This window comes from Plasmodium knowlesi (assembly GCF_000006355.2).
Source record: "Plasmodium knowlesi strain H genome assembly, chromosome: 10".
NCBI lineage: Eukaryota > Apicomplexa > Aconoidasida > Haemosporida > Plasmodiidae > Plasmodium > Plasmodium knowlesi.
The window spans coordinates 289,766-304,306 of record NC_011911.2 but is presented as its reverse complement, the minus strand read 5'-3'; the positions used below and the strand labels follow the sequence as shown (position 1 = coordinate 304,306).

Genomic DNA, 14,541 nt, shown 5'->3' with positions numbered 1-14,541 from the left:
AAAACCCCCCTTGGTAAGAACACTCCTTTCATGAGTAATTGTAACCAACGAACAGTCATAAAAAGATGGGATTGAAGGTGACCCCAAAAAAAAAAAAAAGACTTCCCAATTTTAGAGGCATTCTTAGCTTTATAGAACAAACAGAATTCCTATCCGTCGATCAGCATATTACTTTTTTTTTTTTTTTTTTCTTTATTATTTGGTAATCCATTTTAATGCATGCCAATGAGGGAGGAGGTAAAAATGTAGATCTGTTTTGAGCGTGTGTATCCCATGGTTAGGGCACTATACACAGATAACCTTATTAACATGGTACAAAGGCTATCTCACCACTTTTTCTATCTCCTGCATGAATTTTTTTCTCGTTCTTTCACCCAAAGAACGGTGTTCGTTTGAGAGATATTAATGCGATCGGACATGCACACACATTACGTATGCGTTCGCATTTCCAAAAATTTTTAGCGGTTTTGTTCAAATATTAACAAACAACTGGTCTATGTGTGTGTTCGTTTAGTTACCGCAGCTGACTGTGCGGAAGGGGGTTTAAGACGGGAGGGAAGAAAAAAGGCAAACGGTACAAATTCACATATAACGTGTATAATTGCACATGAACTGTTACGAAACAACATATGGTAGTAGGGAACTTGCGTATGTGTGATTAATATGTATACGCGATAAATGGGATATGACAATGCAAATGCTCTAAAGTCACGCTTGAGTGGGGCTTTTCACCACTCCCGGGAGTGGTGAAAAGTATAGTATATATGTCCATACCTACGTCCACATGTGCGTAGAAATATGACCACATATATGTGCACGTTTGAGTGGCTACAAACTGGTGAGGAAGAGTGATGCGCTTCCCTTTGTCAGTTGTTCCGACGGGAGGAACATATTATATACTGTGTAATGCGCCCCTCTTTTGGTGAACAAAACGGTAATGTAGGTTTCTTCCTCCGATGGATTTATACCAACTGTTATTAGCACATTTATGCGCTATATGCTAATGGTAAACATTGCGATGCAAGTCTGCCATTGATGGAACAAATATGGAAGGAAATAAAAACTGCCTTAGTATGTTGGCGCAATTTAGGAGTCAGTGGAAGGGTAAGGTAAATCATTCCCTCCTACAAATCATGGAAGAAGGACTTCTTCTTTTTTTTAATTTTGCCCGATGTATGCGAACTATCTATATGAATTGGATAGAAATGAATAGAAGAATTGTGCGATATACTAGCAAGGAGTTTTTTTTTCTTGTTAATAGCTAACTTTTCAACGCTCTCACCACCTTCCTGATTGGCAATTATATCCCCCATTTTGCTGGGTAAAATATGAGCAACCTTTATAACCCCATCAGCTGTGCCAAACAGGATTGTATACTCATCCAACTTCACAAATGTGCTTATCATGTCTTTGCTAGCTTTCATTTTCCCCTCCATGTTAGCCCAAGGTTGTTTTGAAAATATGGTAATATTGCCATTCATAGTGGTACACACAATTTTTCCATTATGTGCGAGCAAATTGGAGCACAAAAATTCATCCTTATATTCTTCTGATACACTATGAGTAACAATTTTCTTCTTATTTAGAATATCAAAAAGAGCTAAGGAACCTCCAGAAGAAACGATAACAGATTTTTCATCGTCATTTAAAATCATACTTGAAATGGTATCATCAAATTCTTTTATTTTGTGAATAGGTTTTTTCGATTCATCTCTCATATCCCAGTGTTTCATAATCCCCGTTTCGTCAGCACTTAAAAATGTATTTGCACTTGTAAACAGAACTGAGCATATGGAATGGTTATGACATGTATTGGTCCAAATCAGCTTGCCGGTAATATCTGTGAGGGAGCATTTATTGTCAGATGACGCTGCTAGAATTTTCTTTCCGTTACTTGAGAAGGACACACAACTTACTGTTTTTTTGTGGTTGTATATGTTCCATTTTTTTTCAAATTTCTTTTTTTCTTCCTTTAATTTGTATAATAATAAGTTTCCATCGAAAAGGCCCGCACATATTACATCCAATTTCGGATGAAATTCTACATCAAAGACAGTTGACTCACACTCGATGGATGTATATACTCTACTCATTTTCGAAGCTTCCCCAAATATCTAAGAGCTTTTCCTCTGGCGTCTCTGTTGCATTATTCAATCTTCACCTGCTTCTTATGGGAGACTTTTTCCTGAGGCGAATCAAAGTCCCTTTTGAGGATGTACACATGTACACATATACACATATATAGGACTATATAAGTGGACGTTGAAAGGTTTTACCGAAGGGACTATTTATATGTTGGGAGCATTTTTTACGTGACGGCTACATCAGCGTTTCATCCTTCTGCTAATACATACTATACAGACAAGTATACAATTTGGCTCTACACCAATAAGTATTACTGCGTAGCATCCTTATTATACTACGTAAGAAACTTCGACATAGTTACTCGTTTATTACTTCCCCTCACTTCTGAAAGCTTCTCAGTGAGGAGGAATGATGAACTTGGTTCCACAGAAAAGGGGCTATGTTTGACCTTTTAAAAGGACTAGAAAAAAAAATGCTACGCTGAGTATAGCGAAAACAGCAATAAAAATATGCATCAATAAGTGGCTAGCTAGAGAGCTGCAAAGGGGTAACCTTTCCAAAAATTTACAAATTGTTCTTTTTAAAAATGTTTAAGGAAAGAAAAAGCCAAAATAGATACAAATATGTAACATAAATTTTAGCAGATTTTTCCTCTTTTTTTTTTTTTTTTGTTAAATTGGGGGAAGGTTGAGTGAAGTACAACATGGATCACTACGTTAAGCTATACTCCCTTCGCGTTCACTGAGAGCGAGTGGAAATTTATCCCTTAATAAATCAACAAATTCGATAACCGAATTTATATATATTTTCCTCCCAAATTTTTGTGCGTACTTGTTAGCGAATGCATGATTTAGGGTGGGGGCCCACATCCCCGTGCAGCCTTTGTTCACCAGAGGAGGCATAGTCTTGTCCTTAACAATTTGCAGCGGGTGTTTTAAGGTAAACTGAGGCATAGGAGAAGTGGTCGACTTTAGTGAAAGCACTGATATGTTACACGTGTAAGTAAATAATCCTATGTTTTATGCACTTGTGAAATGTCCATGTTAATGCGTGAAGTGAAAATCGCGGAGAGTGCTCAACAATTTAGCATTTCCCGCGAAGGCAGACGTAGGGGCGATGAAAAAGAATTTTGCGCTAAACAAACGCAGGACGGAAGAATTCATTCTTCCATGGATTATACACCATTTATCTTTCTGGCCGAACGGGTGAGGTGTCCTAATTGCGCATGTTTGGAAGGGTAAAGCAGTGCGGAAGTCTAGGGTCAGTGTAACTTCTGTACATATGTGCTACGTATGTGTGTGCTCTTTACATGGAGGTTCATACACCCCACAGGTGGTAACACGTGGGGTGCATTTCTCCCGCAAGTGCGCAACTTTTGCTGAATTTTCCATAGTACGAAGCGTTTGTATATTGGGAATCTGAAGTTGGCCTTTTTTTTTTTTTTTTTTTTTTTTTTTTTTTTTTCTTATCTGCGTTCACATTTGGGGAGAGTGTCACCGCACGGTAGATATCTTTCTAAAGCATTCCTCTGATAGGTGTATTAATGTGTGACCTTTCCTTTGCATATCTTTTGTGTGAACACCGGGGAAGGTCCCTTTTGACACGTAGCCATGCTGAATTGCCAAATCAGGATGCAGAGCAAACACAATGATTTAACAGGTAAGTTTCAACCGCGTTGCCCTCGTTGAGATAGGCTACCTTGCGCAAGTGGGTCGTTTTACAATAGGGTGGTAACTCCCCACAGTGTAGCGCGTTACCACCGGGAAGGGAGAACTAATAACCGAGGTTAGATCGGAAAACGACATACGGAAGGAGGAACTCACAAAATGGAGGGAAAGGACAGGAACAGTACTAGCGACGTAAACCAGTGTAAATACAAAAATAAGAAAATAGTGAAAACAATAGATGACATAAATGAGTTTGTAAAAACATATCCTCGAACGAATAGAGAATTAAATACGTACATTATCAAAAAGGACAGAGGAAGCGAAGTCTCTCTTTTAAAAAGTTTCGTTTTTTATATATTTACCCAAATAACGAGTATCCTAGCTGTATGTTTGGTGATATTTTGCATTGGGTTCTTAATTGGGAATCACATTTCATCCAAATCGTCCGTAGTAAATTCAGTCATCTATAATTCCTACTCACCAAACGACATCGGTGCGCAGTTGTACGTCGGAAAACTTGCCAATCAAAATGAAAGACAGCGTAGTCAAGTACACGATGCACTGGGATTAGATTTAATGATAAATTTTAACTTTGATTATAATAACCTATTTATGGGAACCCTGATCGGGAAAGTTTTATTGTTTTACTACCCAGCTAATGACATTGGTGTAAGGAGTGAAGAATACTGCTATCGCAATTCAACATATAGTGCACTGGCACAGTTCATGATGAGTCCAAAGAGGCAATTTCCAAAGTGGCAGAAAAACCATGAAGAACTGTATGCCATTTTTGCTAAAGAAAATTCGCTAATTTTTTTAAATTATGCTATGAAGATGAAAAGGGAAGCTGAGATAACGTACATCAATGATTTGTTATTTGAGAATTTAAATGCTTATCCCATTGGGGGAGCAGACATTACAATATCTCCAGGTATAATGCAGGGCATAAACTCAATTAATGCGCTTGTCAGCATAAATCACATAATTACAGATAAGACATTGCTACAACACTTAATTAATGATTGTAAAAAGGGGAGGATATATGTACAGCTACACTTTGCGAGTAACCAAATAAAGACCATTCTCTTTCGTTTCCAACCCCAAACTGGAATTTTCTTACCTTTTAGAATTCCCTGTGAAATCAAATCGCAAGATAATGGTCTCAACAATGAATTTCGGTTAAGTGTCATTAAGAATTATAATGTCCAAAAAACGGCCATCAAGAATATTAACTTTTTTATCAATTAGCCCCCCTCCAATCATTGGGTTCATTTGCATTCATAACTATGGCATGCGTATAAATAGGCAAGAGTACCTTGTCCCAAGTGGTTGCTCTTCGTCGTTGGTCCACGATATTTCTCCACTTTGCTTCTACACCATTTTTGTTACGCGCAGTTCATTCTGCAGATTAAAATCGACCAGCGTCTATTCCTGTCCGTGGGGCAAGTTGCCACCGCCTTATACCCCAGGGGAACAACCCCAAGTGGACACACCGGAAAAGTTCCTCCTAATGACTGATGGAAATGCAGATTTTCAACCACGATGCTCATGCCAGTGGGGAGATTACTTCCATTTGTTCCTCACCAAGTTTGTGTATCCATGGGGAGGTGAAAGTCCACCCTCTGGTGGAACTGATTATGCCACGTCGTTTCACCGAGTTGTGTGCAAACCGCTATATGGCACTATTTACATGCGCCTACGTGTGGGTATAATTAAAAAATTGTACTGCGGCTTAGGCATCTGTTTACATATCTACGCGTATTTATTTAACTATAATAGGAGTGTGTGCTTTACTGTGGATACATTAGAAGACCATTTGCGCAACGGGGTGAAGGCTCCTTGGCTGAATCATCCCCATTTGACATTTATCCTTCGAGAGGGGTTTAAAAAGGAACGGTGGACCGATGGAACATACGGTTAGCGGAACATTAAACAGAGGGAAGTAATTCACCATGTATAAGCCATTTCTTACTTCATCATCAGCGCCCGTGTAATATACACCTTGCGTTGATAACAGTTCAGAGGGGGGGACTCCCCCAATACCTTTGTGTAAAAATCACACTTGTGTCATCACTCCTGTTTTTTTTTTTTTTTTTTTTTTTTTTCCCCTTTAACCGTTGCCAGTTGCGAGGACATTGCACAGTTTGTTTTTGTACCTTTTTAAGGCAAACCTAAAACAAATAAGCGCAAAAATTGAGCACCATGTGGTTACTTTAATCTTGGGGAGGGCACTCCAGAAGGTACAGTGATGTTTGGCCAAGCAATGCTACATCATGCTCGCAAAAAAAAAAAAAAAAAAAAAAAAAAAAAAAAAAAAAACGCAGCAGAGGTATGAGCGGAGCTATGGGAAGTCAATGCATATGCATATTTCTCCTGCCAAATGTTGTTCAAGGGGGGAATCATTTTGCTCCCAAGCGGGTGTCATATATGTTACGTGTTGTGCATACATTTGGAGGCCCATTTTTCTCCATTTTCTGTTCCTACTTTGTACGTAGCTGGTTTTTTTATAAACCCCCTTTCTGTGTTCATATACAAACGTTGTTTTGTTTTCTTAATGGGGAAACATAATTTGGGGGACTATGCCCCACTTATTTGTTAATATTTCTTAAGAGTATATAATAATTTCTTTTGCTGTGTGAGAAGCCCAGAGGGGGGTATATAAAGTAGGGCGTATTTGTATCCCTATCCTTTATGCACGTACGAAGGTATGTGCAGGTTTTCACATATGAAGGAGTGGATATCTTGTTTTATGTCGAGTTCTTTTTGGAATTTCCAAACTTGATTAATGTTTACTCTTGGAGGAACGTAACCCGTTGTCAAACATTTGTTTTTTTTTTTTTAATCATCTTTGAAGTTTTTACCATTTGGACGGTGAAGGGCGATCTGTTACGTATGTTCGCATGGAGGCACGCACTTCTGGTCCCATTCGCCCAGGTGTTCGGCCATATTTTTACTTCCTCTTGGACTTCTTTTGCCCCCCGAAATATGCCTACATAACATGCTTAGAGGGGACGCACTAAAGGGAGAGCTAACGCTAGCCAGTGGGGTGGAGAATGATGAACTGGTTACAGCCAAGCAACTCTTCGCAACGCATTTGAAGGTGGATGAGAGGGCAAAGCAGCTTTACAGGAACTTCAATGTGGAGGAGTATGTCCTGGAGGTTATGCGAAGTAAGGAGACAGAGAAGAAGGGAGATGGTGAGGAAGTGAAAAGCGGCAAATTGGAGGATGCGAAGGAGGTTGAAGGGGGTGGTGGTGAAAATGGTGGAGCAGAAAACGTAGACAAAGCGAAAAATATAAACGATACGAGAAGAGGCAACGAATCCGATAACGCCAACGAAGCTGATAATGAAGACAGCGCAGGCGATGACACAGACTGTGAGTACCCCAAAAGGGACGAACAGGCGTACAGAGAAGAACTACAGTTTTTAAAATCCAACCCACTACACCTGAGCAGGTGGTACGACTTCCTTGAGATGTACCAAAGAGAAGAAGTGTACGAACTCTTTCTCCTGGTCTTTCCAAGATGTACATTATATTGGACAAAATATGCAGAACTGAAAATAAAAAAAAAGGAATACACAGAAGCATATAAAATATATCGCAGATGTATTGATGCCAATATCTACGACTTGAAATTGATTTTCTCCTTTTTGTACTTTACCTACCATACATCATCCATTCACGAGTACATTAGTTTTCTCTTCGAGGGACTGAAGTACGTGGGGACGGATATAAAGTCAAGCACCATTTGGGTTGAGCTGCTATACATATTAATAAAAATAAACAATACAAATTTGATTGTGAATAATGATATTCATAATTTACTTTTTGATCCATTTAGAAACATAAGCTGTAAAAAAAGGAATGAAGGGCCATTGCTACCATCGGAAAGGGAGCAAGCCATATTTAGTTCCTCCATTCCCAATAAAGGTGGGAAAACGGTGACTTACACAGAACATTACACAAGTGATGGGAAGCTTCGAAAGTTTTACCATTGCTGGTTTAATAATCCGACAAAATATTTAGATAAGGTGTGGAAGAGCTATTGCTCCTACGAAAAAACAATGACAGATAATTTTACTGTCAGCTCTTTATCTAGCTACAACACACAATATTTAAATGGGAAGAATGCTTATAGGGAGTTATGTGCCCTTTATGAGGAATTAAATCTCGACAGAAAATTCAAAATTGATAAAAAATTTAAGTTAATTATACCGATTAGTAGGAAATATAAAGTAGAAAATTGTATTCTCCTTCGCAGGTGGGAAAAAATTATCAACTATGAGAAAGAGAACCCCCTAAAGTTGAGCCTCCCCCTTGTACGTAAAAGAATTATGTATGTCTACGAACAGGCCTTAGTTCATTTACAGTTTAATGCTGATTTGTGGTTTTCCTACTTCCAGTTCCTGCTACTAAGTAAGAAGTTTAGTTATGCCATTAGGATTATGAGGGAGGCCATCGAGGTTTATCTTCCCTTTGACGAATTGTTGAAATTAAATTTTGCTTACTTCTTCGAAAGACACGCGTTAATAAATCAGGCTCACTTCGTTTATCAGCTTATGCTTGGTGGAGTTTCCAAAAGGAAGAAGCAGTTTTCTCTGTCCTTTTTGCACTCCAAGGAGGGCTTCAGGAAGAGGTCTTTAGGCCTTGTAAAGAAAAGAGCAGGAAAGAGGAAGAGGAAGGGTACATTAAAGGGGGGGACTAGCAAAAGGGGGGAATCCAGTGAGGTGGAAAGTCTGAACAGAGGGGATGACCTCCATAATAGCAGAAACGATGAAGAAAGGAAGAAAGGGAAAAAAAGAGTAAAAGCGGAGGGTCCATCTCGGGGCCAGGTACTACCCCCCTCGGATGATATTTACAACGGGGGGAGCGACGATAACAATGGGAAGAGCGAAGAAAGTAATGAAGGTTCTAATGGGGAAGAGGACCTTAACGATCGCCCTAGTGAGGAAGTCAGTGGGACCACTGCGGGAGACGCACGAGAGGCGCCTAGAACGTGCGAAGATGATATCAAGGAGAAATTTCTGCACTGTGATTACGAAAAGATTGAGGAACGGAAAAAATATTTCATAAATTACATTAACGTGAACAAGAAAAAAAGGAGAGAATTTGTCTTCACACACTTTTTAAACTTTGTTAAAAGGAATTACGATGAAACGATATGGAGGTACTACACGGAGATTGTACTAAGCGAGAAGAGGTGTTCCCAATATATATACTACTATTGTGCAAACATGGAAAAAACATTTTTCAAAAATGAAAAGAGGGCCATCTATATCATGAATGAGGGTTATAAGAAGTACGCGTCCAACAAACAGTTCCTTCTACTTTATGTTAAGCTTCTACTAGAAAGGGGAAATATTGACGAGATCAGATCGTTGATTTACAAATTTATTCACAATTTGTATGCAGATTTTTATAAAAAATATGACAGCCAAAATAGCACCAGTGGAAGAAAAGGTTCCAGAGGAAAATCAGGACAGGGAGAATTTAACCAGTTCGATTCGAATTATCTAAAATTGTTAAGGAAAAAAAATAAGGCGTGCGATAAATTGTGGACTTTACTGATGCAGCTGGAAACGCTTTACGGGGACATATCCAATTTGAATCGAATTTGGGAAACGAAATTAAAATATGAGTCGGGATACAATTTAGAAGAAAATAAAAACGTTCTCATAGATTTTGACAACGTGTCTAATGTTAACGAACATATGTTCGTGGAAGATTCTACGCTGACGGATATCCTTTGCAAGGGATATCTGGAAAACTTAAAAAAAAATGACATTGATAATTTACAGTTTAAGGTGAACTTAATCAGTTCGCAGCAGTTCGGTGGGGCATCTCTCAAAAAGACCTTCTCCTTTTTTCAAGTCAGTGGGGAAAACGTTTTTACAGAATTGTTAACTGGGAATGAAAACGTTATTAATGTGCAAGATGGGGCGAGGAAAAAGAAAAAGGCACTGCGTCAGGAGGGAGAGAAAGAGCAGAAACAGGAGGATGACAACCCTACGAGACCCTTCCAGTCGGAAGGAAATAAGGAGCATATAAGCGAAAGCGAGATGAGCGAAAATTGTAATGCAAACAGGAATAAAAATCAAAATAATCAAAAGGAGGAGGGAGACGCATCTGGAATAAATAACGATCAACTTCGAAACATACCTCCTTTGAAGAAAGAAAAAAAACTTTCCGCGAGAAGGGGCACAGTGAAATCTGCCTACGATTCGTTTAACTTTTTGGACTCACGAACACGTGTGAAAAAGGAAAAAAAAAAAATTCACAATAAAGTTGCGGGAAGCACGAAGAATGAGGGAAGTAAGACTGAAGAAAAAGCGGACATGATAACCGACACAGTGAGCTCTATCAGTAGGCCCAATTTAAAGAAGATGCTTCTGTACAAGCCGCTAGAAAATTATGATCATTTAGAAGTAGATGGGGGAAAATTGCACAGTGGGGAAAACATATCATTGGGAGAATATCCCTACTGTGTTAGCGACATGAACAGAAATGACGACAAGAATTATTTTTTCAAGCGAGAATATTTCAGCATGCCAAATATAATAAACGACTTTTTAAGTTTGTTGCCTGAAGAAAATGGAGGCTTAAATGTGTCAGATAGTTCCATCGATTATTTAATTGCGTCTCTGAAAAAATTGACCATCCCCAAGTTAGAGACATTTCCCTACGAACCGATACCCGTGAAGGAAATCATACAGATAAAGAAGGAGTTGAATGGTTAACATGATTTATTGTTTCTGATACTAAATATTTTGAGGGATGGTGATGGCCAATAGGAGGGGGAGGTGTATACGAATGAGCACGTGTTGAAGGAGGGGAAGTGACCCTACAGAGGAATTCTAATAAACACGTCAAAAGGTAGCAACCATATTTTATTACATAAAACAGAATATCGAATATCCATGTGAAGCTTCGTAACCGTGTGAACGGGCAACATGGTCCTATCTTTTTGTCCTTACGTTCGTCTGTCGCTTCGTTTGGATACAATTTTGTTGTTTCGTCGTTTTGTTTTGTTACTTTGTTTTTTCTTCATTTTTGAACTTTCGCATTTCGAATGACTGTATTTAGAAATTTCCCATCCATCGTGTCCATCTGTAATTCAATTCTCGCTGCTGACCCTTCTGATTATTTCAAAGGTTAAAGCGTGAAGCATAAATTGCAAAAAATTTAAGGCGTAATGGTGATTAGGAGGAATGTACATGTTTGCGAGGAATTTGTGTCTTTTTATAAGGCAACACCAGGTGCAGCTAGCAACTGAGCCCCTTATTATATCAACACGGGTGGGGGTGGTAGATCACCGGAATGTGAACTTATGGCAGGATAAGTGCGTGTCTTTTTGGCATCACTCTTTGCGCGTTCAAATTTGGGAAGTATTAATAACCTATAAATTTGGATGGGAGCAAATCCTTAACGGATAAGAATGGAGTGGTTGCTCATGCCTTCGATTGTTCATTAGGAAGTCGGTCCATTTTAAGGACTTAAAATTTGATGCTTTCATTGTTGCTTCATTTTAGTAGGGTTCTTTAATCTGAGGTAAAATGTGTGCGTTTAAGTTGAAAATGAAAGGGGTGTAATTTATTTTTCGCCACTTTATTTTTCATATAAATGAGGGGAAAATGTATCAGCTTAACTCGTCCGTGATTTGTGCCAAATGGCCATTATGCCTACTCGCAGATGATATGCTGCATGCGAAGGGGCACGCACATGCAAATGGGAATATAATATATGTATGTACATATGTTCGTACAAATAATCTCCAATGTTTATCGGGAAATTTTGTCAAAAAGATTAGCTAGCAGGTTGAGACAAGCAATTGTTTCGAAAAACGTACCAAAGGTGACGTGCGCAGTTTTTCTTTGCACGCATGCGACGGGGTTGTTTAGTTTTGGCGATCATACTGTGTTATGTTTTCATTGTTTGACCATTTCGTCATATCACCGGTGGTTTGGCCCACTTGTGAATACTACCGTGATATTCTCCTTTTGGCGGTTGCACCTTATAAGGCAGAGCTGGACATTCATTTCGAGCAGTTTTAACATGTTCTGTCTTTACTACTATCAGGATGGCGGGGAGGATGTCTTCAGAAAATGGCCAATTTGCGCACGTCATTTTTTTTCTTCATTTTTTGATCGCTCTGAGGGCATGTTTTTCGCTTCAAGAAAATGGGCGAATGCAGGAATTCACACATTTGCATATGCACATGCTCATTTACGGGCGCATGTGTATATAGAGCAGCGCATATTGGGATCCATACGTGCAGGCATGCTAACGCCACATGGTGCATAGAACAAGTTAGAATTAGCTCGTCACCTGCTTTTGACTACAGCGGTTGTTATTCCCGTGGATTTTTCTCCTTATATATACCCACTTATTTGGCTCTCCTTTTCATTTTTTTCCTTTTTGGGACAATATCAAATAATGTATTTTTTGAGGACACCGTGGCAAGTAATCATTTATGCACCTCTAGTTATCTGCAGAATGTAGGATCACGACGGCATAAATGATATTGCCCTTCGAACGAGAACTTCCTTCTACATCACAGTTTTTGCTTGCATAAGGGTTATGTGCGTAACCGGGGAGAATATGCGCAGTGCACGCATGTACAAATGCACAGAAAGTATAAATGCACATGAGGAAGTAATTATCCCCTGAGCCCCACCCCTTCGGTTCGTCTTTTTCCAGTCTCTACTTCAAGGTCACAACCATTTATATACCTTTTTTTTTTTTTTTTAACAGTACATAGTGAATTAAAATTTTTTTTTTTTTTTTAAATATATTTACATAATTCTACAGATGTAGAAACAGAAAAATGGGAGTTGTCTGTCACTTTTCGTTAATTTTATTTAATGTCAAATTTTCCACCATCCACGAATTTTTTTTTTTCCACTTTATCCTGACTCTGTGCTAAGATATACATATACATATACTTGTATAGGTAAATCCGCGCGAATGCAAACTTTAAAAGTATTCGTAAAAATCCTGTTTTGCAACAGAAATGGAAGATTACATGTAAAGGATTCAATTTGAAGTTTAAGAATTTACATACGTACATACAAGATTCGTTCCCATCTCTTCTTATTTTTTTCATAATCAGCGTGGTTATGAAACAGAATCACATGTTTTTCTTTTTTTCTCTTTTTCCCCACACCACAATTTTGTAAACGAAGGAAAATACCCCCTTTTACAGAATAAGAGGCAATAGACGAAAAAGCAGCCCTGCATATATTATATATACTAAGAATTGTCCATAAGAACGGCTCAATTTTGTTCTACACCGCGGAAGAAAATATAAGCACTTCTTTGACCGTTGCTTGTCCATTCCACCTTTTTTTTTTTTTTTTTCTTTTTTTCCCCCAAAAGAGTAAACACGCGAATGGGAGAGAGTATCCATACGCGGATATGTACATGTGCCGGCATCTGCATTCTCCCAGGAACGCAACTCTGCGCAACGAACAAATAGCGTAGGTGTAATATTTGAATGTATTACATATCACGCCTTAGCGTCTCTTCCAAAGGAGAAGGAAGAGTATTTTGTGCTTACTAGACACGTCAATAGGTATTCTCCATTTTAGCGGCACACATTGATGCTTCATCCCAATTGGGAAAGAATATACACATCGCCCATTAAGAGCACAGAGAAGAAGGAATAATTTGTCGTTCGCTTTGTTCGAGTTCTCCCTAGGATATCCGCACCCCCACGTCGTACCCCTTGCGCAACCTATTTGCCGAACATGGATTACACCCTTAATGACGACTGGATCATGAGAAGGAATAAGATATTTTGCGATGTCATAAACAACCTAGTGACAACGTTCTACGAAATTCAATACAAGTTCTTCTTTGTGAAAAGTGAACTCCTGCACATTAATGAAGCTATAAGTCACATGGACATACTCCGAAGCATAGAGAACAATTTATTTCACGTAATCATCACCTTCGTCATTGATTGTAAAGCTTTATATAATCTGAAAAATGCAATCAATAGAACATTCCAAATATCCGATCGAAGTCGTGTATCATACTATTACTACCTCTTTGAACATGAGAAGTTTATGGAATTATTTAAAAAGTTAGAAGCCTGTATGATGGGGTGTCAAAAATTAAACACTTACCTTTCGCGCCAAATCGATAGATTGAAGAATAACGTGGCTATGACAGAATGTAGCCATACATGAAATGGTCAAGAGGGGATGGCACGCATACCTAGGCCGGGGGTAGCACGGACCAATGCACATTCCGTACCATGGTGGATGCGTAAATACGCGATGACCCCCCACTTGTTTTAAAGCTTCTCAAACTATAAATGCATGCACAAATTTGTTCAATGCCTTAGTTTGAACGTACATGTGCGAGTATACACATCTACGCACATGTACATTTGTCTGTTTTAGTCTTTATGAATTAATTTTTGTATTTGCACTAGGTTTTCTTCTATTATTACTTTTTCTTTTTTAACTTTCCTTCATTTGTTTTTCCTAAAAATTATGCGTCGTAATTTCACTTGGTGCGCACGTCCAAATAACCGTTGCAGTTCGCGCAACAGCAACAGATGTGCCGTATCTCGTTTGCACTTTTCTGCTGAGGGATGTGTGCCGTTTGCGCGATACGCGTTGTACAATCGACATAAAATTGTGCATACACTTTTTTACGGAATTATCATTTTAACTGGTTGACATTTAACTGGTTGACATTTAATTGGTTGACATTTAACTGTGTTCACATTTAACTGTGTTCGCACATTTTATGCAGTTTTTACAATGTTCTACATATGT

General features: G+C 38.7%; 4 protein-coding genes across 4 annotated transcripts; 3 read left to right on the top strand and 1 right to left on the bottom strand.

The window, feature by feature from the left end:
• Window positions 1-1,124: 1,124 nt before the first annotated feature.
• PKNH_1006500 (uncharacterized protein) lies at window positions 1,125-2,093 on the bottom strand (the record flags this gene model as incomplete). Its single annotated transcript, XM_002259511.1, has 1 exon — window positions 1,125-2,093. One exon carries the CDS (start codon window positions 2,091-2,093, stop codon window positions 1,125-1,127), a length of 969 nt encoding a protein of 322 aa, XP_002259547.1.
• A 1,818-nt stretch (window positions 2,094-3,911) lies between these two features.
• Window positions 3,912-5,000, top strand: PKNH_1006400 (conserved Plasmodium protein, unknown function; the record flags this gene model as incomplete). The annotated part of the gene is made up of 1 exon (XM_002259510.1): window positions 3,912-5,000. One exon carries the CDS (start codon window positions 3,912-3,914, stop codon window positions 4,998-5,000), a length of 1,089 nt encoding a protein of 362 aa, XP_002259546.1.
• A 1,750-nt stretch (window positions 5,001-6,750) lies between these two features.
• PKNH_1006300 (conserved Plasmodium protein, unknown function) lies at window positions 6,751-10,491 on the top strand (the record flags this gene model as incomplete). The annotated part of the gene is made up of 1 exon (XM_002259509.1): window positions 6,751-10,491. The coding sequence occupies one exon, from the start codon at window positions 6,751-6,753 to the stop codon at window positions 10,489-10,491; it is 3,741 nt and encodes a 1,246-aa protein (XP_002259545.1).
• Window positions 10,492-13,500: 3,009 nt separating this feature from the next.
• On the top strand, window positions 13,501-13,944 carry PKNH_1006200 (conserved Plasmodium protein, unknown function; the record flags this gene model as incomplete). The annotated part of the gene is made up of 1 exon (XM_002259508.1): window positions 13,501-13,944. The coding sequence occupies one exon, from the start codon at window positions 13,501-13,503 to the stop codon at window positions 13,942-13,944; it is 444 nt and encodes a 147-aa protein (XP_002259544.1).
• Between the last annotated feature and the right edge of the window lie 597 nt (window positions 13,945-14,541).